The 27958-nt window shown below is 42.8% G+C and overlaps 1 protein-coding gene and 2 long non-coding RNA genes across 6 annotated transcripts in view; 2 read left to right on the top strand and 1 right to left on the bottom strand.

Moving 5' to 3' along the window:
- Positions 1 to 19741, bottom strand: part of APP (amyloid beta precursor protein) — a 183243-nt gene extending 163502 nt beyond the window's left edge. For 2 of the 4 annotated variants that reach the window (XM_064410854.1, XM_064410852.1), the window contains exon 1: positions 19528 to 19738. In XM_064410854.1, coding sequence (XP_064266924.1) covers positions 19528 to 19584 — 57 coding nt within the window. In that variant the 5' untranslated portion in view covers positions 19585 to 19738. Of the gene's footprint in view, positions 1 to 19527 lie in introns of all 4 variants that reach the window. The other 2 variants (XM_064410851.1, XM_064410853.1) reach the window with 2 other exon arrangements.
- On the top strand, positions 301 to 2974 carry LOC135295607 (uncharacterized). Its single transcript, XR_010357730.1, has 4 exons — positions 301 to 419; positions 1161 to 1256; positions 1589 to 1751; positions 2090 to 2974. It is a non-coding gene; the product is annotated as an uncharacterized LOC135295607 (long non-coding RNA).
- A 4049-nt stretch (positions 19742 to 23790) lies between the features above and the next one.
- Positions 23791 to 26344, top strand: LOC135294917 (uncharacterized). Its single transcript, XR_010356899.1, has 2 exons — positions 23791 to 23918; positions 24014 to 26344. It is a non-coding gene; the product is annotated as an uncharacterized LOC135294917 (long non-coding RNA).
- The last annotated feature ends 1614 nt before the right edge of the window (positions 26345 to 27958 follow it).

The following is a 27958-nucleotide window of genomic DNA, read 5'->3' as shown; positions in this document are numbered from 1 at the left end:
CATGCCCAAATTACACAGAGGAATCACTAAGTGCTTTGTAAGAGATATGGATTGCTTTAGTCAGGCTTCCCCAAATGGCTACATACCATCCCCCCCTATAAAAAGAGGAGTGATGAAAAAAAAAAAACCAAACCAAAAACCAACACTCTCTTCAAGCCAAACTTCTCTCTTTGCAAACAGTATTTATATCCTCACCCCTTTATTTGGAGCCCTAGCACAAGGCCAGTGGTGTCTGACCACAGGTTCTAACCATGGTGACAGCATGCCCAGTGCCTTTATTGGACAGGTAACACTGAGAAACAGGAGTGCCAACACCTCCATACAATAACCAACCCATCACAAAGAATTTTCCAAAGGAGTTTGACACTCACATTTTTCTTTTAGCACTCGCTGTTGCATTTCTGACTACAGTGTTGCAGGTACACTACCCCAGACAAACAGAGTGTCCCTACAAGCTGTCACAGCTGTAAGGCACTGGCCCTCCCACCACCCCTGCAGCTACAATGCATTAGAAATGGAGAGGACACGCAAAGCAGAACCACCAGTTCTCAGGGAGCTTCAGTTCCAATCAGGATTAGTCCAGTTATGTGCCGCTGGCACCTGTGAGAGGCCAGCATGTTTCAGATGCGTTCCTAGAGAACATTATCTAGCTGAGTTCCACTGTGGAAGTTGAAATTCCAAGCACTCTGCAGTGCTAAAGCCCAGTGCACCACTACAACAGCACCTTCTCCTCACATCTACTTGTGATTTGAATATAAATGCCAGTAGAGGCACAGCATAAAGCAACCAACTTTAATCAAAAGGAAACATCAAATAATAGAATCATCCAACTACTGTCCCTGCACAGAACAGCCCAAATGAGCCTACCATGTGCTCAAGAGCATTGTCCAAATGCTTCTTGAACAGCAGCCTTGGGGCAATGACCACTTTCTTGGTGAGTGTGTTCCAATGCTCAACCAGCTCTGGGTGAAAAAACCTTTTGTCAATATCCAAATGAAACTTGCCTTGAAACTCCATCCATTCCCTCGGGCCCTGTCACGGGGTGATCTTTCCCTCCTGAGGAAGCTGTTGACCACAGTGAGGCCTCTGCTCAGTGTCTTCTCCTTCAGGCTGAACACATCAAGCGCTCTCAGCTATTTCTCGTATGGTTTTCTCTCCAGGCCCTTCACCATCTTCACAGCCCTCCTTTGGATTCTCTCAAACAGCTTTAGATCTTTCTTATATTGGGGTGCCCAAAGCTGAACACAGGACTCAAGGTAAGGCTGCAAGAGCTTCTTGAACCAAAGTGCTGTACCATCCTCCCCGTACCACAAAACCAACCTGTTCCATTCTCTGTGTTCACTGTGCTGTCTTCCCCTCTAAGGCTTCATTGTGGTATTTTCCCCTTCAAAGCTTAACAGGCTTTTTCACTGGGATTTATCAACTGATATCAGCACATGCCACACAGCCAAACAAGGCTCAGCATGACTGCTTCCAGTTCACCTTCCAAGAGGTTCTAAAAACAAGTGTACAAAATGTACAAAATGTACATCCTAGCCCAGAAAGGCTAGGCTTTTTTAAGCTGGTCTTTTTTCCTCACTCTCTTTAGCAGTTACTAGACATAGTCCACTGACCTACTGAACCTGCTGGCAGACCAGCCATCACTGACTTGAAGCATAAACTCATTCAGAATGGGTATCAGCTCCAGAACAGAGGTGGGGTATATCTCTCAAAGCCATAACTGCTCAAAACAAGTGCCTCACTTCATAAAGGTAAGAAAAAGCTGACAAAAAGGACAGGCTTCCTGTCACCACAGGCCCCCAGCCAGGTAATAATTAGCATTGACTCCATGACTGCAGAAGGCTGATCAATTGCTTTATTATATCATATTATATTATACTGTACTTACTAAGAGACTCATAACCCTTACAGACAGTCTGATATAGCTTTGACCTAACTGGTCAATCCATCCAAACACCAGCCAGTGTCCAATTAAGAAGCCACCCTTTGGTAAACAAATCTCCATAACACATTCCACACGTGCACAACAATAGATGCAGCAAGTGGAGATAAGAATTGTTTCTCTTTCTTTTCTCTGATGTTCTCACAGCCTTCCCCAGGAAAACGTCTGGGAAAGTCATCTGTTGTTCTCTGTGGCCAGAGCTGCTGCCACAGCTTCCCAGAGCCTATGCTCTTTGATCTGCCAAGACTTCCCCAGGAGACAAGGACATCAGCACACACTTGCTCCCCCCATTCCAAAAGATCATCTCAAGAGCTAAATTTCATTCAGAGAAAATGGTTTCCTTCTGACATCTCAGAAAAATCATCTGTATAAGAACTGTATGTGCTTGCACACAGAGGAGGGAAAACAACAACCCATATGGTACTGTAAACCAAAACTTAAAGCAGGATGGCAAACACCATCCAAGCAGAGGACTCGGAAGAGGCTCTTCTGGAAGAGAACCATCACATGCAGCTGAACCCCATGTCTGGCATTGCAGCCTCAAGGATGAGTGAAGGAGGGGGCAGAGACCAACAAGCAGAGGTGGGGGGCACAGTAGTGATGGTGTAGGGGACACATCAGGCACAAGACCAAACATGAGTCTGTAAGACTTTCCACCATCAAAGCCAATGGGGGCACTTAGGAAGCATCACCTTATCTAGGGATAATCATTACCAGCAAAGCATGTAATTTTAATTCACCTTTCTTATCGCCTCCCATCATTAACTGGGAAGAGAGAGAAATCCACACAGAGACATGGGTGTGTCTGCTAAGCCAGCATTAATAAAGTATTTGCTGTATGTGTACCTTCAAGAACAACTGGGCTACATATTTCAAACAGTTTCAGGCAACCAAACCCATTTCCTAACTCACAATTAGTTCTGCAGATAACTCCAACTATTACATGTGTCAGTGGCAGGAAGATGTTAGGGATTTATGTACTATATGGATCTAGCAATCTACATGCAGAAAAACAAACAAATTTAAAAAAAAAAAAAAACAGTAACTACCACCATTACACAAAAGCATGTATTTTTATTAAAAATAAATAAACCTGTATGTATCCCAAATGTTTCTTCACACAAGTCATAATATGCCGTGCATTAGCAAGGAAACCAATTACAAAACTAAAAGGTTTACTGAAAATTGAGGGGACCCTGAGATGAAGCACTCTTATTCGAAATTACAATCTCTCTTTCCTTAACACTGCGTTTTTAGCTATGTCAAAAAAAAATTTCAAAGACTCCAATGGTATGCTCTACGTGAGCACTTTCCTAAAAACCCCAGCTGTGTGTTGTGAGTGCCAGTGATCCAGCAATTATGACAAGCATTTCTGAGTACCTAATCAAAACAACACAAGAAGCAGAACTGCATTACTGACTTCAAGCACAAATTCATAACCATATTGTACATAAATCTGCTAATACCGAAAGCAAAAAGACCAACAGTTACTATTCTGGGCACCAAAAGATGGGAGACTCAGTACGGGAAGTTTCAAGAACACTTTTCAAGTATATTTAAGAGGGAGCTACCAAGGTTCTGTGAAAGTAAAAATAAAACCATAAACATAAACACACACAAAATCACTCCAAAAAAGAAAACACCACACCCAAACAACAAAAAAAAAAGCCTACCAAAACTTTACAGTTGTTTTTTTTTTAATCAAGAAACTAAGCATCATTTGAGGTCAGAGACAATAAATAACAGAGGAAAGAGAAAGTTTCTAAGCAGACTAAAACAAACCACCAGCACAAATCTGAACAATTATATTTAAAAAGACATGTATAATTTTAGTTTAACTCTGCTTAGTTTACTCCTATTTCACTTCTACATTCTTTTAATCTTCTGGCCTTGATACTCCCTTAATGACTGAAATGAAACCTTCTCTGAAAGACGTACCTATGTAGTCAGAATTCCCCATATGCAGTTAGTGACACCCACCTCGTCCCTACGTACAATTTAAATAAAGTCTCCAAAGTAACACAGAAACAATAAACATTATTTTAAAGGCGTATCTCCAGAAAGCAGTGACCTCCCCACTTCCATAAAGGAAAAGATAACATTCACACATAGCACAGCGTCTCCTATAGACTTCAAGAGCCACATCCCAAGAAGGCAGGCAGGGCACTACTGCCTGCAGGCTCTTCTTACCCAGCTGCACCTTCTCCTTTCAAAGCACAAGCAGAACAACAAGGGGGATGTGGCCCACTAAATTCAAAGCGTTCTATGTTTTTGATACCATACCAATTTAGATGCCTTTAAGTGATTTGGCTGCACAGGTCTGAAAATACTGAGACACTTTCCAGTGGAATTTTTACATGCTTTTTATGATATGCTGTTAGGGTGCAGGTGAGTGAGGGGCAAGGAGACAAAAGCACAACTCATCCCCAGATGTTCGTGTGGCAACAGGAAGATTTATTTTTCACAACCCCCCCTTACAAAGGGCATTTTGAAAGACCTGGTCTGGATATTCTCATTGGTCTGAACTCCACATCCCCTTAGGATCTGGCCAGTGAAATGCTTGCAGCTTCATAAGAGATCTGATTGGGAGAAGCCCCTGTCAGTCAATCCCAGGGCTTGGTATATAATATCCATTAACAATATGTAACTGAAGTCATGGGAACAGTTGACTCAACATACTCCCCCTTTCTTTTCTGAATACTTTGACTCAGAAAAAAGCATATAACTTCTAGATTTCTGTACCACCTGACTTAGGAAGAAAACTTGGCATCCTGTGACATATAGTGTTCATTAAAGCCAAAGGACGAATCTGCAAGGTACACATGCCCAAAATCTATAGGGTTTTTAATTAGGAAATGCTAAACCAGATAAAGATTCATTTGTAATTGTAAGGCTTCCTCTCTATTATTCCCCTTGATTCTTACAAGAGAATCACTAGCTTTCCAAAGATGCTCAGTAAGTTGTTTATTGCCTCTTCCCATCAACTTGGGAAAACTATTCAAATCTGGTTCTTACAACACCTGCCACAGAACAGCAAGTAAAATCTTTCATTTTCCTACGCTTGAAGATTACTATCAGACAGACCAGCAACTTGACTCCTGACATGAGCAGAAGCAGTCTCTGAGTGACAGAAAATAGAGTCAAGAGTCACAAAAACCAGTGACACTGTTTCTCAAAGATGGCTAGAGTGAGAAGTGGAGGTGGGAGTGGTGCTTGCCACAGTTGATGGGTGTTGTTTTGGTTTTTTTTTTCTAAATGAACCTTATTGTTGCTCCTGAAATAAGAATTAAAACTGTTAGAGCAAGATAAAATAAGCTGAACACCAAAAAAGATAACACTGAAATGAAAACAAAATCTCACAAGACTTGTGAGTTTACTGACTGCACAATAAGTGAGAACAGGATTTTTCACTGGTGTAGAAGACACTCACAAGCCCCTCTGGACCTGGTGTGATGGATCCTGGCAACTCATCAGCCCAGACAGGCAGGAGAATCTCAGGGGAGCAGCACCAGAACCACAGAGCTTGGCAAGGGGATGGAAATCCTGGGAGGTCTCCCCACCCACACTTGTGCAAAAGGCAACATAAAGGCAAGAATTCCAAGCAAATCTTAAGACTCTGTACAAGCACAATACAAACAAAACAAATGATACTCTGATGGGAGTGGTGCTGACACCCAATTACTTCAGTTTTCTTTCAGCCCCCTGGACAAGCTTATACCTTGCCAGAAGCCCAATTCCAGGGAAAGAGTAGGAGCATCTGGTGGCAGCCAGGGCAACGGTATCACACCAAAATTTAACTTGCAGTTTTCTCTGGAACTATTCTCTGGAATTAAAAAGCAGTAAGCAATGGATAAACAAAGCCTGTGCTCCAGGTTAAACACAGTATTCCCCAAAGGCTCCTGTGGCCTTGTGCACCAGCCTCAGCTGTCACAGGAACACAGGAGCTATTGCTCCTAACCACATTATTTAGTGATCTTCCTCACATGGGTTTTTTTCTATGCAGACTCAGTCATCTAAAACAGAGAAGATGCAAAAATGCATTAAATACTCCTCGTCTGTTGATGTGAACCAATTTCTTAAAAACTGTTTCTTTCCTTCTTGAAAATTTCGGTTTTGAAGAGCCAAGGAGCAGGGCTGAATGCATGGAGCAAAGACAACCGTAAGCAGATACAGTGCAAACTTGCTCAGCACTACTCATCAGCATCCAGGATCTTTAGATTTTTACCAGTCCTGCTGAAACAAAATCTTTCAAAGGGTTCAAAAAACTTATCATTCACTTTTCATCACAATTCAACACCAAGAAGAAACACTTTCCAACTGTTTCCTTTATTAGTTCTGCAAATGTTAATGCATTTTTATCTGCAAAATCCCAAACTACAATAACCAGTTTTTCAAAGAAAACACTTGCTCACAACAGGCTTAAAAATAAAACCATCAAGTATAAAGCTTAATTATGTTTTGACAGCAGCAAATCTCATATCCTGAAATCAATAACAAAATCATTTCTATTGTATTTGCAACCAGTCTTATTGTCTACAAAATATGGCATGACCAGACACTAGTGTAATCCCCTCAGGGTGTGTGGTTAAAGCATTGGGAGTATGGGAGTAGCTGGTGCAAAGAGAATTCAAACTCCATAATTAGAACAGAGAAATTTGATCTAGCCTTTTCCACATTACAGGTTATTATTACATTTCTCCCGTTCACAATGATGAAGCCATCTTCCATTTATCTCCTTGGAAAATTAGCTCTGCAGTCTTCACATCCAAAGGCAAAACAATCTGTTTATCTTTTCAGCTTGTCCCAAGCCTCTACTGCCAAAAACATGTCTCCAGTTTCCATCTGCAAAATGATAGGATATAGGATACTTGGCATGTCTTTCCTAGCCTGGTATTTCTTCTTTGAGGAGGCAAATAAGGCACTTTTCAGAGTCTTCATTCTGATAAATCTGATTGCTCTTCTCACCTGGTTTAACCTCCAGAGTTGGAATTAATTTTTTTTTTTGTTTTAAATTACTTCTATCCATCAGAGACACCAACTGTTGCCCCAGCTCTCCCTTCCCTACGCCCTTCTCAGAGATGATGGCTTACTCTCAACACAGGCTCCAGGCCCCAACATCCCCCCTTAAAAAGCAGGCAGTCACTTGACTGATTATCAGACTCAGTGTCAAACACCACTTTTACAGCAACAACAGAAAACTCAAGGCTTCCATCCACTGCTGTTGAGCCCCACAATTCAACAGCACTTTATGAGTCACATTTTCTCTCTCTGCTCATAAAAGGAGTACATAACAGCTTTTTGTTACTTCAAAGTTTTCTTCCAAGTGACAGATTAACTAAAACTTTGTCTTATCAGTTAAGAGATACAATTTCCTTAAAACATTTTACAAGCATTTATGCATGCACTGCTATTCAAGCATGTCCAGCCTCACTCAAATAAAAGTGGATGCTTCAGATGAGACAAGCAATCTACATCTACGTCAGTCCCAATTTTTACAGCCTGAGCCTTGACCTCCAGTATTTTTGCCACTGCCCGTGGCAGTTCTGTATGCAGTTTAGCATTTGTATTATAGCTAGTGCCTCAGTTTTGGAGACAAATTTCAGGAGAAAACGCCCTGGAATGAGCATTTCCTCTAAGGAGAAAGGGCATTAATAACTCCCTTTTCTTCTGACAATGAGAGAAATGGACATCAGGGGATGAAAGTGGAAAAAAAGTAGAACTGTTTATTAAAGCAAGATACCTACAAAGCACAGGGGGAAAAAAAACCCTCTCCCCTCTCCAGAGACCATAACTTAGAGAAAAATCAATTTTACAGGGTTAAATCTTCAGAACAAGCAATCTCTACTTTAAAGTTGTGCTGATAAGGTAAGAGAAGGTTTGCTGCAGGCACAAAGACAATGCAACAGTATGACACGGAGATTGGAAACAACTCCAGAATCCTGCCCCATCTCTATGTTTTTTAATGTGTGTGTCCATTGGACACTAATTCTGACTGCTGGAGGTGGATGAGGTGGCAATTTTCACTTTCACCACAAATTAACAGTATACTCTACTGGAATCAATTAACTGTATTACCCAAATTTAAGCTGTATTGCTGTTTCATAGTTTCAGAAACCTTGAAGTCCAGTATTAATACAGTTCCACAAAAATATAGGAAATTTCCCAACCTCCCCCCATCTTGAACACCTATTAAACATGTGCTTTCTTTGCTTAATTGTAATCCAAAATGATTTTGTAAATCACACAAATCGTCGCACTGGATCACTGTGGTAGCCTGCTCTGAAAAGCTGTTAAATGTTTTTACTAACAGGCAAAACCAGTTTTGCCCCATTCCTGTCATATGTTACCTGCTGTGCTTGAATAGGTAAACTCTGCTCTAGGGAATTATGAGAACAAGATGAAGAACAGAGAATTCCTATCTGGATTAGCTACAAATGGGTCAGTGGGAACTGAGTGAAGTCATCCATCCCTGAATATACTTCCTTGGAGATTTCTGCCTTTTTGCAGTGACTTGACACTAAGTTTTAACAACCAGACACTCAAGAGGGGTGATATGTGTAAAAACTTTTATACCCTGCTGCAAGTCACCAGAGGGAGGCAAAGGAGCCAACACCTTAATTAAACATTATTGCACAAACTTCCATAAATGTGGTTTTGGAGGCTGCTCTCTTCCCCAAAGAAGCTGCCTGCTCTTTAGATGAACCAGCCCGACTGCTGGTGGCCAATTTCCAACTCTGAAATATTTGCCAGAAGATTACCACCTACCAAAAAATGTCCAGCTCATTCCTTTCAGAGCAGCACAAACTGTAAAACCAGCCTAGAGAGGGGTCACAGAGCATTTACAGAGTGGTGGCCACTGCAGAAGCAGCTCTTTGCAGACAGTGGTAAACTACTGTCTGGAAAGAACAGCTGGACTGCAAAACCACAAAGCACCCTGGCTCATGTGCTCCTCTGTTTAAAGCTTGGCTGTCCCATGGTAGTTACACTGAATGATATACAGATGTATACATACAGTAATGTTAAATGTAACACAGTAAATATGCAAATATGTTCAGGGGTTAAATATATTTGCATATATTATCTTGATACATAAGATGCTTTAATGCATGGAATGCCATCGCTTGGACAGAAGCTTTACTTCTTTTGGAAAGCCTCAATGTGTACTTACTTAGCATTTAATATTCAATCCCCAAGACAGGATGAAGCTCTCCTGAACTTGCTGGGAGGACTATCAAGAAAACAAAGCCAGAAGTCATGCCCCACAGATGTACAAGTCAGAGCACTCACAAAGTTGTTCCACTGGGAGCTGCAGTAAAGAAACCAGCAACATCCACACCTACTGCTCAGCCCTGTTCCTGTTAATCAAGGCAGGGCAAGAAACCTGCAGCACACAAACACATAACAGCAGTGTCCTTACTCTCAGTAGCTGGTGTAAAGTTTTCCACCCTCCTAAAAAACATGACGTATTTGAACATCTTTACGTTCACACTCCAACATGTGCCTGTCACCTGGAAAACATGTTTTGCAAGCTACTGCACTGATTACAACCTTAGAGTGTACTGGCCCTTACCCCAGTTTCCATCACATGCAATTTTTGGTTTGTAATTACTTGAATCATTGTTTTGCTAGAAAGGGCAGAATCAAAACAATCCTGTATCCTCCCAACAGCAAGGAGCTTGGGGTGTGGCATTCATATATATAGATACAGATACTAATTTGCTGTAATTCAAATTGATCTCCTTTAAGAGAAGCCATCATCCACATCTGTTTTGTTTCTCTTTTGTTCTGTGAGTAAATTCTCACATGGAAAGACAAATATTTTGGTGACTGGAGCATCTGGAGCACTTTGGAATCTACATTAAGATTTAATAATCAGGTAGCTCTCTAACAATTTTTTGGTCCAAATGAAGAAAAAGATCCCTAGGTTTCAGAACCAATATCACATTAAAATCAAGGGCAGAAAAGTGACTTATTTAGGGCTTAAGACCCAAAGACGCACAGTCATTTCTGGCTGATATTCTCAGCCAGCTCGTTATCTCCTAAGCGGACAGAAAAATTGTTTTCAAAACCTCAGCTATAGGCTGAAGGAGAGTTAAGGGATGGCAGGCAGACTCCAGATCAGGTTGAGAGAATGAGGACTCATCAGACTGCATTCAGCTTTAAGCAAAAAACAGGTCTGAGTGAAAGTTTAACCGCTATTAAGAGTCCTTTGACTCTAAATTATTCCAGGCTCAAGCCTGCTATCAACATTGCTCCTGGCATTCCTCAGCCTGGCAGCAACTGTTGTAAACTCTCATCACAAGAGCACGTTCTAAGAGCTAGCCAAGCTTACATAAAGTCCTCGTTCGGTATTTTTTCAATTTGCTTTACTTATAATCTTCTTATACCACTGGAATTTTTTCAAAGTCCCTGGAATGTAAATCCAATAAAACACAGCTCAAGACTTACGTGTTAAAACCACACCAGACATCTCACCTAACAACTTCAATGAACCTATTATGATATATAAACCCAATTACCTTTTTATCATCAGCAGTCCTAATCTCTTCATTGCCTTGATGTAAGGAGGTATGTAAAGGTCTGCTGATTTAATACACTCTATGCAATAATAAGATACATATGTATACATATAATAATGTTAAATGTAACACATTATATATGCAAATATGTTCAGGGTTACATATATTTGCACACATTATCTTGATAGGTAAGGTGTTATAATGCATTATGTGTATGTGTCGGCAATGGAGAGAGTCAGGGACACTGATTTGGTGATCAGAATCTGATTTTATTGTGGGACACAAATGCTTATATACTATTTCAGGGAGACCAGTAGTGTGTACTACAATGATTAGGTTAAAATCACATACACAAACTTATGCATATCACAACATCTCTTGCTTGCACAGTTTAATGGGATTTTCTTTTTCCAGTAAACCTTTCTGATTGAATCTTCTTGCAATCTAGGTCTAATTTTCAAAATTCCATTTGTTTTTGCCAAGGCATCCTGTAATCAAATCTCTGGTTAACCAGGTCTGAAGTCCATTGTCTGTCTTGTGTCCCCTAATATCCCAACATCTCCCCCTTTCCTTTCAACCAAAAATACTCTTTTAATGATCTTATTAATTAACATCTGCACATACTGAAAGGAATCATGATTAATACAATTATTATCAAAATTATCACATACATACATACATATCCTAAAAAGAATCTTTTAATTAAAAACTCCAGCCACTAAAAGGCTCAGGTTTGATCTTTATAAACTAAAAACATTCCTGATGGCAGCCATGCTACTGCATTTAGAAAAGCTGCCAGAAGTGTAATTGTACCAAAAGGTTTGATTCTCATACAGAGGATGATAGGAAGAAATATTTTTAGACTGATTCCTTCCCATATATTTAAAATTAACACAAAAATCCAATTTTACAGAACCCAGGAATTCTAATTCTTGGGGTTCCACCAAGGGTGTTTCAGGAGGGTAAGGGATCCAATTTGATATGGTTTGCTTTCAAAAATTTTTTAGTGTAAATATTAGTGTAAAATTATGGAGGAGCTATATTCCCCCTAATTTTTTGTGCATTAGTGTAAAGTTCTGGAGGAGATATATTCCCCCCTAATATTTTTTTAATAACATGTGTTTCTCATTATAAACATGAAGGTAACATAAAAGCATAACAATATGTAATAATACAATAAACTTATACTAAGTAAAAATAAATAATAGATACAATTACTAGCATGTGAAAAATAAAATGGTGCTTTAAAACAATTTAAATAAATTTCTTAAATATTGTACCATTACTTAAGAGTCTGTAGTAATTGACAAGCTTTATTTTTTAAAGTGAGAACATGGAAAATCATTCCCAGGTAAGATTTCCAAGTTCACCTTAAAAGGAGGTTTAGCTATTACAGGTCCAAATTTGGTAATTCAAAATTACTTGAATATAATTTTGGTGCAGAAAATTTTCTCTACTAGTTAAGGCCAGGACGTGGCCAGGGTCCAGGCTTTTAACTGGAAGAGTCTTTTTAATATATTTAAGAAACCTCTTGGTTTCTTAAATATATTGGTAATAGTAATTAGAAAAATAGTATATGTCTTATAAATAGCTATACAACAATAAGTGAAGTTTTGTAAAGTAGCTGGCTTTCTCATTTATGGTTCATCAGTGGTACCATAGACAAACAGCAAATGAATAAAGTAATGCTTGTTATAAAAAGCCAGTGAATTCACATCATGAGATTAACAACATAATTAGGGTTACTAATATATCAGTAGAAACTGTCTTAAGAAATTGAGGTTACATTTTCCTAGACATTTAAGCATATATGACATTAAAGTAAAAAAGTAAAAAAGAAAGCATTAAATAACTCATAACTAATAATGGTCATAATATGGAATTGTTTCTCATTCATCGGTATTCCTTCTAAAAAATAAAATAGCAAAAAACAAAATAGCATTATCTTGTAATTTAAATTAGCAAATTTTGACAAAAATTCATTCAGACTTTATGTCATTCACTTGTATATCAAAGAAATTATATGTTGTTATTCAAACACATATAATTCAACAGAGCTTTAAATCAACTTCACTAGAACTTAACCTTAATAAAGAATCTCTAAAAGAACTTAACATCACTGAGACTAAACAAAACTCAAATCTTAACACGAATTAACTTATTTAAACTATTATTACAAAAAGGTTACTGAAAATTTTTCATATAACAGTTAAACATAAAAATAAACAACATACAAGTAAACAAATGTACTGAAATCTTTACAATAAAATTACCTTGTTAAAACTATGGAATAAAAATCAAGCACTTAATAAAGCTGACAGCGGAGTTAAGTCTCAAAAAATCATTACAGATAAAGTTCAAGGTTTGTCTTGAATATGAGCTAAAGAGCTAAAGAATCTTGAATTTAAAACTATCTAATTCCTCTTAGTGAATTATGTAGTTTTGCTATGTTACTAATATGTAAAAAGACACCCCCTCTATACCAACACCTTTGAATTGTTCTAGTATCAATCCTGTTAAAAATCACAAATCACAAGTTACTAAAATTAGAAGGTAAATCTCAACACTGGCTGGTGCCAGGTGGGGCGGGGGGGCACACCCCCTGCAACAGCTTTAAAGATTGGTTGTAGGATAGATTTAAGTTTGGCTTAGTAAGACTAATGAGATATAAACATTGAAGGCTAAAACAAAAAAAATATTTCGTTTTATAGTACTAAATAGCTGTACCGAAAAATTCACAAAAAATACACTGTTAATAAAATGCAAGTAACTGGAAAGTATAACCCGTTTGACCAGGGCTAGGCGTCCCTCAGGGCTTTAGATCTGTATCAAGTGACCCTTTGGTAGCTGCTGCTCCTTCCAACGCTTGAAAGCACCTGGAGCACTTCAGCCAGGGACCATTGTGGGAGTGTCCCAAATGACTCCTGCACAAAATATCGATGCATAAAAATTCCCCACTGTGTTAACACATCCCTCCCCCACAAAACCAGGGGCACAGACAGCACAAAAAGTTTAACTGTGGCGATCCGCCCATCAGGCCCTGCTATTGGCACTGAGTGTTGGCTTTGCAGGCTTTAGCTCCTTCCAGCCATGCTGGAGAGTCCCCAAGTCATTAATGGCCAATCCTTGGGCATTTGGCTTCTTGAGGCAACAGTCACATCGGCTCCTGTATCAATGAGTCCTGCTAGGAGCATCTCTGCCCTTCAGAGTCACTTTGCAATTGCATGTTCAACGCTCAGATGTAATACAGTTGTGTCCACAAAATCTGCAGGATCGCTGTGGAACCAAAACCCCCCTCCCTCTGTTCTGCTATGGGGGTGCAGTCAGGGGTGCTGCAGGAAAGGCTATAAATTGGGCTGTATTGCTCCTGGCTGGCACTACACAGGGCGACTGGGGAGCCCATGCCATGAGTCAGAGTCAATAACTCTGGGGGAACAAACAAACAAAGTATGCATACACTGTCCAGGTAGCCCGAAAACTCCTGTGGGAATCAAATGAACAGATGAATGAAGTTACATCACTGTGCTGGAGGTTGCCAGGTCCATCCCTGTGCTGGGGTGGCTGGCTGGTGACAGGGTGGCTGGTCAGTGAGGGTCCAGCCAGGGCTGCCTGGGGCATCGGCTGGGGCAGCTGTGCCTTCACATGGTGCCACACTTTGCACTTTGGCTCTGATTTCCCAATATTGGACAGCCTTCAAAATCATACTTGGACGGACACTGATTACGGCACAGAGGGCAAATACCAGGAGTTTTGGATTTGGCCTCCCCCTTTTCGAAACAGTCCTTTTTCAAATGCTGAGCTTTCCTGCAAGTTTAGGGGTCCCCTCCTTAAGGGCCTTTTTCTTTAGCTGCATCCATTTTTCGTGAGGGTCAGGAGGGAATGGATCAGTCTCATAACCTGAATGTATCGGTCCTGGATTGAAAGGCTCCCCCTCCTCACTGCTAGAGCAGTGGTCAGCGATATAAACTGCTAACAGCCATGGGAAAGGATGCCTTCCCCTCCTTTTGTATGGGCAGGGGCAAGGCTGATGGCTTGAGGAGAGACAGAGCAGGGTAGAGGGCTGGCAGCATCCAGCCGCTTTTGCTTTTTCAACGTCTTAAAAAAGTATTCTCCAGGACGGGAGTAAAAGTGACTTAAGGTCCTGCTTTAGGAGGGGGGAGTCATGCTTTGCCTTTAGGAAGGGTGAGCATGGTTTAATGTGGATATGACAGCCTGGTCAGAGAGCAAGAAAACCAGGTAAGTTTTCTCACAGTCAGCTTGTGAGACTTCAGGGAGTTGTAGAGATATGATGATAGTTTGTTATTATAGATGAGAGCTTGTTATTATAAACAACCTGCAGATGGTGTTTTCCTACTCTCTTTTCCTGGTTTTTCTCAAAGCTTGTTTATAAGAAAGGTGTTTTTGTTAATTAGCCAATCAGGTGAAATGTACTGATTGATTGACCAATCTGGTCTGTCTGTATTGGAACAGTCTATAAAAAGAGAGAATGTTCATAGTAAAGTTGCTGCTGTCTTCCGGTGAGTACGTGCAGTTTCTTACTCAACAGCAACAGTTTCACAGACCTCTCTCTCTCTGGACATTTCCTTTGCCATTTTTAGTTCCTTTCTAGCTCCCCTGGCTCACCTGTCAGTCGCAGCAGACAGGGATTGTGGGGCCATACACGGTTCTCTCACCATCACAATCAGTTCCAGGGGCTCGCTGACTGCCGCCAGTCAGGCCGGTTCATTTCCTCACACGGAGGCACCAATTATCAGTGATGGAAAGAGACAGAGACACTGATTCGGTGATCAGAATACAATTTTATTGAGGGATACAAACACTTACATACTATTTCAGGGAGACCAGTAACGTGTACTACAATGATTAGGTTAAAATCACATACACAAACTTACGCATATCACAACATCTCTTGCTTGCACAGTTTAATGGGATTTTCTTTTTCCAGTAAACCTTTCTGATTGAATCTTCTTGTAATCTAGGTCTAATTTTCAAAGTTCCGTTTGCTTTTGCCAAGACATCCTGTTATCAAATTTCTTATGTTAACCAGGTCCAAAGTCCATCGTCTGTCTTGTGTCCCCTAATATCCCAACATGTATGCATACATGTAAATACATATACATGGACATTTGTCAAATATAATTTTTATTTATTAAAGCAAAACATGTATTTTTCAACTTCTGGTTATTGCATACTTTTTTTGGAAGATGTCAAAATTACATCATTCAGAGTATTCAGGACTAAGGATGTCAGTTAAGCCTGGGAATTCCAACACACATGAATCAACCAAACAGTGGATGGGGCAGGCTACCCAGAGAGGTGGCACAGGCTCTGTCCTTAGAGTTCCATTTTCAAGACTCAACTGCAGAAAGCCCCGTGCAGCCTGGTCTTTGCTCTGGTCTTTGGGCAAAGGGTCAAACCAGAGACCTCCTTCAGGTGATGATATCCACCAATTTCTTGACCAAGCCTCCACACCCAACAGCTTGTGTTAATTATTTTAGTGAGTCACTAAAAATAATTATTCTACTCAGAGAAACAGCTGTCAATTTTTCAAGCAATTAGAGAAGTTACTATACTCTTCAGCTATTTTGCTATGCTTTGTTTTGGAAAAGAACTACTAATTAAAAGAAATTGTCATACCTTTTCTTCACAAAACTTATAAATGAAACTTTCTTATTATCCTTCACAGTTTACTGAACATATGCAAAGCACAAGTCATGAAGAACCAAAGGAGATCTATGCCTCTTGTGGGTTTGCCCTATAATTCAGCACTGATCAATTAAAAATGAGTAAGGGAGATGGCTTACATCTGTCACACAAACAGCTCATGGGGAAAAAAAATTAAAATTTAAAAGCATGAAGATCTTGTCAGCTTCCTCAGGTTTTCATACATGTTTCGTGAAGAAGCACAGCAGTTGATTTTTTTTCCACAGAAAAGGCATCTGAAGATCATGCAAGTCTCAAAATTGTCTGTTAATCATTAATCAATCAAACAAAAGACAAATGATTAATTAATCAAACAAAAGATAAAATGAGAACGCAAGCGAGAAGCTTCCTTTCTTTACTCGCTCATTTGTTCACCTGAGTGCCAAGAATCCTGATGATCCCAGATGTACCCACTCAGACACCCACCCCATGTCAGCATCTTAAATAAAAGTGCAAAAGGGTTCCTGCAACAAATGCAAACCTTTGCCAGGGAAATAGGGGAACAGAATCAACAGAAAGAGGAACTGAAAGTCTGTAATAGAAGCAAAGTAATGGTGTTGCTCCCCCTCCCACATTTCAGTGTCATTTCTTGAAAGATCTACTAGAAAACTAAACAATAAAGAAACAAGTATTTGGAGTCTTCTCCTAAAAAAACAAACAAACAAAAAAAAAAGCCAAAATAACAAACATAGGAACCTACATACATTACCCAGTTTAAAGAAAAACAGTCAAGAAACATCCTTTTTGTCTTTTTTTTCTGAAGGCCAGTTTATGAGATACTGATATCTCAACAATTTCGTTTCAGTCAGCTGGTAAAGGAGTCTTTCTTAGAAACAGGCAGTGAGAGCAGGGAGTAAAACAGGCACAGCAGAAACCTCAGTGTGCTAATGAGAGGAAATTATTTATAAACCAGGATCATTCACACAAATTCATGAGGACAGTTACTGCCTGTCACATTTATCTACTAAAATCAGACAATTACTGAAAAAGATTAAATGCAAAAATAGCTACTGCAGAATATGGCAGTATCACAAACCACGACGACTCTCAGCCTATGAGTATGATTCACACGAGGGTCAGAAAGTAATATGCTAAGCAACCATGGCATCACCAGGCCACCACTACAGAATATTTCCTTTTAAGATGCTAAATCATTATTAATCTACCTGTAATTTTCGAAAGGAATTCTTCATGTGTAAAATAGACAGAATTTGTTTTGGTCCTGCTTTTTTCTCTTCCTCCTACCATTTCCCAAAGAAAAAGTACGCTGCAAAGCAAAGTACAGATTCTTTGCTGCTTTCCAGAAAGTATTTGTTAAAATAGCCGGAGAAAATCTTCATTTCAGGGAACAGATCTACAGAAAATCTAATTCAAACATAAAAATTTCACCCTTTAGCATAAAAAGACAGTTCAAGAGCAAAAAATGCACACACAGCATTTCTTTATGAAGTATTTACCATTATAAAAACTGGCTTGCTCAAAACATCAATCTTACAGAATCAAGACTGACAAATACCTTATCACAAGATCACCAGATGTTAAAACCTACTTCACCATCAAACATAAAGAAAAGCAATAAATGTCAAGCCTCAAACATTCACATGGAATGACAGAAGACAGAAAGCTTCTGCAGAAACATCACTGCCCATTTCAGTAAATGTTTCCAGACAGAGAATGTCTTTCAAAATTCTGGCCATCACTAAGGCAGACACCATTGCAGAAGTCTCTGAGCATACACGTTCTGTCCTCCTGAACAGCTCTGGTACAAAATTCAAGCCTCCTTTCTTCCAGCACCTTCGCAGTGGCAACACCTACACATCTATCATTAAGGCCAGGGCTACAAAGAGCCAACAGAAAAGTCCATCCTTCCATGCTCTATCTTGACGCATGAGTCAATCATAAAATCTCATTTTTTACTTTAGCTACACATCCAAGGCAGACATTTCCTTCTGTTACATTCAGACAAGAAACGGCTGAAAGAAGCTACTGAACTCCAACGAGTGCTATAACTGGAAGCTTCAAACATCTGAGCATCTGCAGAACTGCTCAAATTGATACATCCTGCTCAATGCTGCCAAGATCATGCCTCAAAGCAAGAGCGGGTGGCTGGCAGCCTTGGCTGCAGGGACGGAGGGCTGGTGTGAAGCTGTCTCCTGTTATTCATGGCATACTGGGGTCCCTCCCGGGAAGGGCACCTGCATCCCCATGCCCTGGGGAAGGGGGGTGGGGACCGCGAGCATCCGTCCCTACCATCAGGCTAAATACCTCACCCCCACCCAGTCCTTGACTCCCCCCAGGAGAAGGGGGAATTGACACAGCAGGAGGGCAGAAGCCGAAATCTTCAGGCCGCAAGGAGCGAAGGAGACCTCGAGGTGACTCACCCCTCCCACACCTTCTTTTTTGAGATCTGGTCGGGGAGGGGCGGAGGGGAGGGCGGGGGAAGGAAGAGCCGGCACCCAGCCGTGCTAACTCCTCCTCTGGGACCCAAGCTTTCTGCCAGCCCACCCCGCAGCGACTGCGGTGCGCGCACACCCCCGGACGGGCGGGCACGGGGGACCCCCAGCCCCCGCCCGGCCCACAGGGAGCGACCCGCGGAGGTGCGGCCCGGCCGGGGCGGGCGGAGCCACCCTGGGGAAGGAAGGAAAGAGGGCGGGCAGGGGCGGAGGGGCGCGGGCTGCCGGCGCCTCCTCTCTGCTGCACTGCAGAGGCGCCATCTTCCCGCGCCTCCGGCCCGCGGGGGGGCTCGGGCCGGCCCCGACCACCGCCCCCCGGGCACCGCCTTCCCGCGGGGCCACTGCGCCAGCCGCCGGGGAGCCCTGGCCGCCGGCCCGCACACCTGCGCCGCTCGCGGCCCGGTCCCCCCGCCACGGGGGGATACCACCGGCTCCGCAGCCCGATTTCGCTTCCCTCCCGGGGAGACGCCCTCGCGTCCCCCGCTCGCAGCCCGGCTGCTCGCCCCTAGCCCCCGCCCCACCGGGGTGCGCCATGGGGCCAGCCGCCTGCGGCGTGCCTGCTCGCGGGGGAAGTTTCCCTTCCCGAGCCCCCGGCGGAGCCAGCCCCAAGGCAGACCGGCGCCCCTGGCGTGCGGGGCAGCGCCCCGGCAGCCGGACACGCGCCAGCCCCGGGAGTTCCCAGCCCCGCTCCCTCCCCGACGCCTCCGCCAGCCCCCGGCTCGCCGCTCCCATTGTTCGACGAAGGGAGAGCGGCGGCAGATAGGGATGCAACACCCCCAGGAAAGCAACCCTCGCCTGCCCTGCCGCGGCCAAGCCCACGCCGCGGGGGCGGCTGCGGACAGACAAAGCTTCGGAGAAGCGGTCGAGGGTGGCGGGGAAGCCCCCGCCCGCTGCTTCCTGCCCCGCTTACCTCTAGAGCCCGGGCGGCGCCGGCGGCCAGCAGCAGGACGGCTAAGTGGGGCAGCATCGCGGCGGCTGGGAGCGGGGGGGAAGGAGGGATGCCGTCCGGCGAGACGCCACGGGGTCCAGCTATAAATCCTCGAGGCCGTGCCGCTGCCGAGGAAAACGACTGATGTGCGGCGGCTCCGGCAGCGGCGCGGCGGGGCCGGTCAGCTGATGGCCCGGCCCGCCCCCGAGCGGGCGGTGCGGCCGCCCGGCCTGCGGGGACCCCTGGCGGCGGCGCCTGGGCGGTGCGGCCCTGCCTCGGCCTCTACCCTGCCCTCGGTGGCTCTCAGGAGCAGCTCCCGTTCCCTCCTCTACCGCTCGGGATCACCTCCCTCGAAGGCAGCGTACTGCCTGTCCGCCGCCCGCGTCCGCAAGGGAGCGGGACGCCTCCATGCGCGGTCGCCCCTCGCTGAGGCGCTGCGTTCAGTAATGCGACCCCCCCCATCTTGGCAAGGTGCTCACAAAACCAGCCCAATCTAAACGTGTTGTGTGGTTTAAAGGTTGTTTAGCACATTCTGCCTTTCTTAGCGAGGTTGCACGCCAGCCCGGGATCTCCTGTTCCCGTCGAGGTGGAGGTGATGAGTCAGCACAGTCGCCTCACACATGACACACCATTGATAACAAATATATGCAGGAACATCAGAAGAGCTGCGCCTTTTGGCAGATGAACAAGGAAGAAATCAAATTAAAATGTAGGATTCTGTCAAATACCACCAAATCAGGACGCCAACATAATCTCACCATCTCACCTTCTGTTATAATTGGTATTGTAAACTTGTAAGAACTTGAAAGTGAGTATTAGGAGCTTCATGTTGAAACAGGTGCTATTATAGCCAAAATTCAGTGTGACAGAGCCTGACCCATTCTGCCACTGATGTGCAAACTGCATGGCAGGATTTCTGCTCCCACTAAGGCTCCCAAACAGCAGCGGATAGATACACCCTGTAATGGGGACCTGCAGCCAGGCTGTGTGAGGGGACGGTGATGGAAATCTGGAGCATGAGTCTGATGAGGAGCAGCTGAAGGAACCTGAGGTGTTCAGCCTGGAAAAACAGGAGACTCAGAGGAGATTTTCTCACCTTCTATAACTACCTAACGGGAGGTTGCAGAGAGGTCGGGGTCACTCTCTTCCCCCCATCATAAGTGATAGGATAAGTGGAAATGACCTGAAATTGCAACAGGGGAGATCTAGGTTGGATCAAGCTGCTCAGGGAACTGATTCACTCATGAACCCTGGAAGTTTTTAAAAGGTGTATGGCACTTTGTGGCACTTTAGGGACATAGTTCAGTGATGGACTTGGCAGTGCTGGGTTATTGCTTGGACTTGATGATCTTAGAGTTCTTTTCCAACCTAACTGAATCTGTGATCTGATTCTATGACACGCCCTTGGTGTATGGCTCACTAGAGAAGCCCAGTGTTGTGCTCACTGCCACTCACACTCATCTTCCCTCGAAGTCAGAACTGCAATCCACTGAGATTCTTGGACAAAGTTATGTCCAAAGGTGGAAGGATGCTTAGCAGGTGAGGGGAACCCAGGTCGCCTGCCAGGTGGGTCGCAACATGCAGTGAGGGACTGTAGTGATTTCACCCCTACAGCCAGGCCTTAGAGTTAGAAGACTGTTCCCATACAAACATAAATCTTCTCATACAAGCTTATGAACTGGCAATGTATGGAGGCTTTTGGGGAATTTATTGAGTCACACGATGAATTTAACAGATCTCTGACAAGCAGATAACAGCTGAGCTTCTGAAACACACCAGTGACACAACTGTACATTGAAATTAGTTAAACAGTATCAATGGCAGGCTTAGCTGTAATAATTTAACACAGTTTCTACTTTTTAGAATAATGATCACATGGCTTTGAGGGGTTACAAAGGATTTGCTGTGCAAATTTTCTAACCAGTTGGCTTCTAAATTCAGACATTGGAAAAGCAACTCCATGGCTGCAAATAAGTAACATCCTGTTAAAGCTTATAGAGGTCATTCAAAAACAATTCTTCCCTGAAACAATGGAGGCAGTCAGGAGGAAGCTCTTTGCATGTTTCTGGGGGGAAAAAAGGAAAAAAAGAAAAAAAAAATGATGGATGGAAAACTAAAATAGATTCATGTAGCTCTTTTATTATAAGTTGGCTTGGTACCTCTCTGTAATCACTTCTTCCTACTTCTAAAATCAAAGACTATTTCAACTGCTGCTTCTCTGGATCAGCCAAGCCTGCTTTTTTTGTCACAATGGGAGTGCAGGAAGGCTGGAGTGCCTATGGCTAGGAGTGGGGCAGACCCATGGAAAGGGAAAGCAGGAAAGCAGGAAAGACCCCAGTGAAAAGATGGGGAAAAGTCAAAGGGACCAGGAGACCTCTATGAAATAGGTATTTCCATTTACAGCGACTAAACACCAGTGGAAATACCCAAAATCCAGTGACAATGTTTGCTTAATATTTCATTAAGTTACCCACTGAAAGTTCAGAGGTGAATATACTTTTGAAAGCTGTTCGTAAGGTCTACAAAATTTGGAGGTGACCTGCTGATAGAGAAAAGAACAAAGACTGTCCTATTTTCCACTCTTTTTCAGGATCTGTACAGAAGGTCCAATACATTTTTTCCATTTTTTCTCTACTTGTCATTTTAGTATAGAAATATATTCTTACCAGACCTCAGAAGCTGTCATAGCTAAAGTGCAACAAAGCCCACTACTGCCTCACAGCAGAGCCAACAATGGAAATATCTTCCTGGAGAAGAAGGCAGCCCAGGTTGGATCACAAAATGATAGGGCTTACATTTAAATTTAATACAATGCAAACAATTCCATATGTGACTTTGCCTTTAACTCCTGAGCTTTTTTATTCAATATTAATTTGCTAACTTTCCAGTGATGAGAAAACATGCATGTCATGGTTTTGCTTTTTTTTTTTGGCTACTTCTTTGCTCTGCCTGTGTAATTTTTTTTCACAAATCGTGTCTAATATTATTTTACACCCTTGTCATTTTAATATATTATGTATACGCAAACATTGTTCAGCCATTTCATTTCTCATTAAATACTCATGAAGCAAATGGACCTTAACCACAGATGCTCATACTACTCTACAGTAGGTAATAAACCACCTCTGCCTGCTTCATAACCTAATGAATTAAAGAACAGAACTTGTATGTGACTTCTGAAGAGGGACAGGCAGTCTGTGGCTGGGACACAATTACAACTTTGCAGATATCTCTGAATATGAACAAGTGGCTCTACATAATACCTGCCATTTACCCATGTTCATTGAATTTCTGATGCTGAGGCTTGTTTCATTCACACCAACAAAACAGAAGTTATTACTGCATTTGTCAGCTGTATTTTACTTGTATAAGAGACACTTCCTCAGATTCTTTCAGAACAATGCTGCAGCTACTGCTTTCATGGAGACGATTTCTCCATTTGTTCTCATCTCTGAGAGGAGGGCTCCGAGTTGGCAAACTTGATTTTTTTATCTAGACTTCAATGCTGACTCACTGTCTCCTTCTGAAGTTGTTTCACTTCAGCGCTCTCCATTTTCTTTGCAGGGGATAATACTATTTGCCTGTTTTTTTAATTCACATATGGAACAGATGAAAGCACTAGGATTAGTATTTCTGGATGTACCTATGGAAGCTAAGGACTCAGATCCTACTGAGCTAACACCTTCTGTATTAGTCCCAATTAAGGAGTTTTTCTGTACTCTGAAAACTAGTACAGCATAAATTACTGTGCTGGTTTGAAAGTAAACCAGAGGGAGAAATGAACCCCACACAATTACCTAGAGAGAGATTTCAGGTTGGAGTTACAACTTAATGGAGAGATTATAATAAATGCAGTGATACACAGAAACTGGCTTAAACCCACAAAGTCAGAGTAAACCTGGCACCCTGTTGGTCAGGTTGGTGGTCACAGTCCTGTTGAAGTGATGGTTGCAGTTGAAAGCAGCGATCCGTTGAAGTCCTGGTCTTTCTCTGGATCCATCCAGTGGTGGTGCTGATAGCATCCAAAGCCCCCAATTATATATGATCAGGCTGAGGTAGGAATGTTCAGTATCTCCCCCAGAGTGGGGAACTTTACAATGGAATGATGTAATCATGTGAGTCATAGGATATTTTTGAGAGTTCTGAATGGTCTAAGTCTTTAGAGAGCTGCCCATTATGACGGTGCAGTTGAACCACCATGGCTCAGTAGCAGAGATGACGCCTCAGGATGGATGTCACTATGCTGGTGCTTCCCCAGAGTCATCATGGCTGAGTCATTTCTGAAGACAAAGAAACACTTCCCTGCCTCAAAGAGTTTGCCTCTTATTTAACGCCCAGCTTGGAGCTTGAGGGGTTGGATATGCACTGGGCAGGTACAAACCAGCCATCATTAACAGTTTCTCAAAAATGGTGTAGTAAGGCAGAGTTTGGTTATGCCCCACACTGACACTCTTCTTCTGTAATGCAGGACAGTGACCAAATTTATTTCAGACAGCTCCAGGAGGAATTTTGTTTTCAAATGCACAACATAAATTTTAATGGAAAACCTTTTGGATTTATGCTACGACTTGAACCACTGCAGGTATAACTAATCTGTTACTACCATACAAGTGTCCTCTAGACACACTTTTTTCTTCCCTTTGGAGTCAGCCTGCAGCACTTAGAAAAAGACTGTCTAAATATTAATCCAAAATAGGAAAAGAGAGATTGTACATTATCAACCCTACACAAGTACATGCTGATAGCCACAGCAACAGGTGCAGATATGACTTAAAATAGTGAACAATTGCTCATTGTCTGAATTCTGCAAAGCATCTTTAACTTTGGTTTTTACAGATGCAGTACACAGTTAAGTAGCCAGTAGCCAAAGAGAACTTCTCAAATGCAAATTATTTGTTCTGCATAGCACAGTAGTATTAGGCATTGATGATATCTGCTGGAGCAGGCACAGAATACAAGTGGTAGAACAAAGTGAATTATGAAATCACAGTCCAAAATCCCAGGCATATTCAGCCAGGGAAATGAAATGGACATGAGAACAACAGTAATTGCTCCAGTGATTAGGATGTGAATATACACGGACATCACTCCATATCAAACAAATATGGTGCTATTCTGGCTTCTCCTTTTGACATAAGTTGTTGTGTTTGCTGATTGTGTCAATAAAGGGGAAATCTTTAGGGTATCTGCTGCTTCATTTGATTCTGTACACCTCATTTTGTTTACCTAATTACTACATAATGCAAATATTCCTAGTAGAATCAGAGTTCAGTATCTATTCCTTTTTTCTTCCACACTGCATGCACAAAATCTTCTTAGATATTTTTGGCCTCACGTTTATGTAGTTTATTTACTAGTAAAGTACTGCAAGTGCAGGCTTTCTGCAGCTGTTTTAACTCACCATCCTATATGCAAACCACTCAATACTACCATGCTTCTTACAAAAAATAAAAAAGCCACCCTACAGTAAACCAAGCCAATTTCTTTTCAAGCAAGTCATGTTTGGCATTGCTAACAGAACAATGAGCATTTCTGAATGATTAAATCCTTGAGAGCATTTAACTCCACGGGAACCCCACAGCAAGTGACACTTAGCAATTTGCTCCCCTCTTGTGGAAGCTGAAAAACCGGCCAAGGAAAGGTTTGCTGCACTTCCTTGGGGAACCATAACCTCTGTAGTTGTGGTGAGCAAAAAAATATTCCCCCAGAATGCTTTCCTTCCCTATGCTGATTCTTTGTACCCCATTGGTCCTTCCCCTTTGCTCCACCCCTGTGCCCTCACCCTATTTGTTCCAGTGTTCTGCCCTGCCCTTCGCTATTCCTGTATAAACCCCCACTTTCCCTCTGACTCTCTGGAGCTCTTGTCCCTGGCACCCTTCACAGAGTGCCCCTGCTCACAATAAAGGCTTGTTCTCTGTGCATCACCATACAAGGCTCTTGTCTCTTGCCTATGCATCGCCCAAGAGTGGATCTGTGGGTTGTGCTTGTGCATCCGAGAGCGTGATCTTTTTAGGACACTTCTTTTGAGGAAGGTCGCGGCGCTCCCAAAGACTACTTCCCACTGTGACACCCTCTAACTGAAACTTATGATTGCTTTTTACATTTGCAATTATAGAAGCCACCATAGATGAGATGGTTATGGTCCTCTCAGCATATTCTCAGAAGCCTATTGTTCTGTGATTTGTCTTCCCAGATAAAATAATATTGCAGTTTGTGGTGTGAATATTACAAATCAGTAATGCTTTACAAAAATAGGGGCAACCTACATTGTCTTTGATTTCTCTCAATATCTGAGTGTACTAGTAAGCGTATTAATACTATTTAAAAGTCTTTTTTTTTTTTTTTTTTTACTATCAAAGATTTACTTTGTTGTTTTATCCCTTTCTGTGATTCCCAATGTTATAAATGAATAATGCGATGGTTGACTCTCACAATTAAGGGGTGAATATTAAGTGTATATTGAGAGAAGTTTTGTAGATGTATAGTTATGTTTCTCCTCCCCTTTGCATTGTTATCACGGGATGGCCTTAGTACTCGGCCATTTGGGAGGCTTGGCTTGTTACTATGGCAACACCTGACCTCCAATCAAGATGCAAGAAAGTGATCTCCACCACTGGACAACAAGGAAGGAGCCGATTAACAAGACTTTGGGAGGGGATAGAGGTATAAAAGGTGGAGCATCCATTTTGTAGTCGAGCACATGGTGGTTGAATCCTTTGCTCCTGGCGCTGTATTTTTCCTTATTTAGTCTTCTGTTGTATTTTGATAAGGTCTTAATAAACCTTTTAAATTTTTAAAAGTGAGCATCATTTCTCACAAATGGGGTTCATTCCAGGATATACACATTACCTCCACGACCCTAGCAATTTTCCAAAGGGAGGCGTGCCCCACAACAAGTTCAGTGGCTCAACTGGACTCTCCCAGGACTACTGGTAATCCAGCTCAAAATCCCGAGGACACCTGGAGACTGAATAACAAGAAAGAAGAAAGGGAAGGTGAGGACCATCCTCATAACTATTTTGGCCAGAGTGTTAATCCATAATCCGGGTGTACAAATGTCAGCTTCAGACAAGTAATACACAGGACCTGTACTAGTCTGTTTAAGCTTCAGAATATTGGATGGTTAGAAGTAAATGGCAGGATGTGTGGGAGAGGAAAGCGGGGACCCCATGGCTAGTGGGATGCATGGCAGCGGAAAGCGGGGACCCTGTGGCCAGTGGGACATGTGAAACTGAAGGACTTGCAGGGACTTAAGAGCATTGGGAGATGCTAGATTGGGGGTCCCCAGGTTTGTGGCGGGAATTGCTCTTCAGTGGGGACCATGCTCGTGTCGGGGCAAAGAGTCGTGGTGGCTTTCCCAGCCCACTGGCACAAAGGGAGCCAGTGAGCTCCTCCATGCAGAGAGGAGCTTACCAGCCCAAGCGGAGGGGAGCTGCCTCCTGCTGAGCCGGGAGCAGGACCACCGCTTGCTGGGCTGGGAACGGGGAGGAAGGTGCCACTCACCAAGCCAGGGTCAGGGCCACTGCCCATGAGCCAGGAGTGAGGCAGAACCACCACCTACGGAGCCAGGAGGGGGGCCACTGCTTGCTGAGCCAGGAGCTGGGGAGAGCTGCCACTCGCCAAGCCAGGAGCGGAGTCAATGCCCGCCAAGCCAGGAGTGGAGGCAGAGTGGCACAACCAGAGGAAAGCAGATCAGGGGATGGGAGCTAGGCAGGAGGGTTATATCCTCTAAGAGAAGTACCACTGGGGTGGGGTGCAGGGAGGAATTGGATTTGTAACCGTACCTCTCAATTCCTTTGATGTGAGAATGCTCAAGAAAGAATTAAAAGGATTATTAGAGGACCCCACTGGACTAGCGGAACAGTTAGACCAGTTTCTGGGGCCCAATATTTATACATGGGAAAAGAGGTAATTAATAATGACTATGTTATACCACAGGAAAGTTGCAGCTGGGATACAAATATGGGAAAGGGAGCATATGCAAGGACCTCTTGGGGACCTGAAAATGCCCACACTGCACCCTAATCAGGACCACATTAGCACTGAAGGAAGGCAAGACATGGAGAAGTATAAGACATTTATTATAAGTGGTATCAAGGAAGCAGCTCCACGGAATCAGAATGCTCATAAAGCTTTTGATGAGCAGCGAAAGAGGGAAGGAACACCAACAGAGTGGCTAGAAAGGTTGCGGAAAAATATGAGGCAATATTCAGGGGTTGACCCTGATACAGTGGCTGGACAGATCGTGCTAAAGATAAATATTGTCATTCACACTTGGCCAGATATACGGAGAAAGTTAGAAAAGTTAGATGGCTGGCAAGAAGGGAGATTGGAACATCTTTTAAGAGAGGTGCAGAAAGTACATGTCAGGAGAGGTGAAAAGAAGGCCAAGGCAAAGGCCAGGGTAATGGTA

This window comes from Passer domesticus, chromosome 2, assembly GCF_036417665.1.
Source record: "Passer domesticus isolate bPasDom1 chromosome 2, bPasDom1.hap1, whole genome shotgun sequence".
Classification (NCBI taxonomy): domain Eukaryota; kingdom Metazoa; phylum Chordata; class Aves; order Passeriformes; family Passeridae; genus Passer; species Passer domesticus.
Note: the sequence above shows the minus strand (reverse complement) of the source record. Positions and strands in the feature narration are given on the sequence as shown.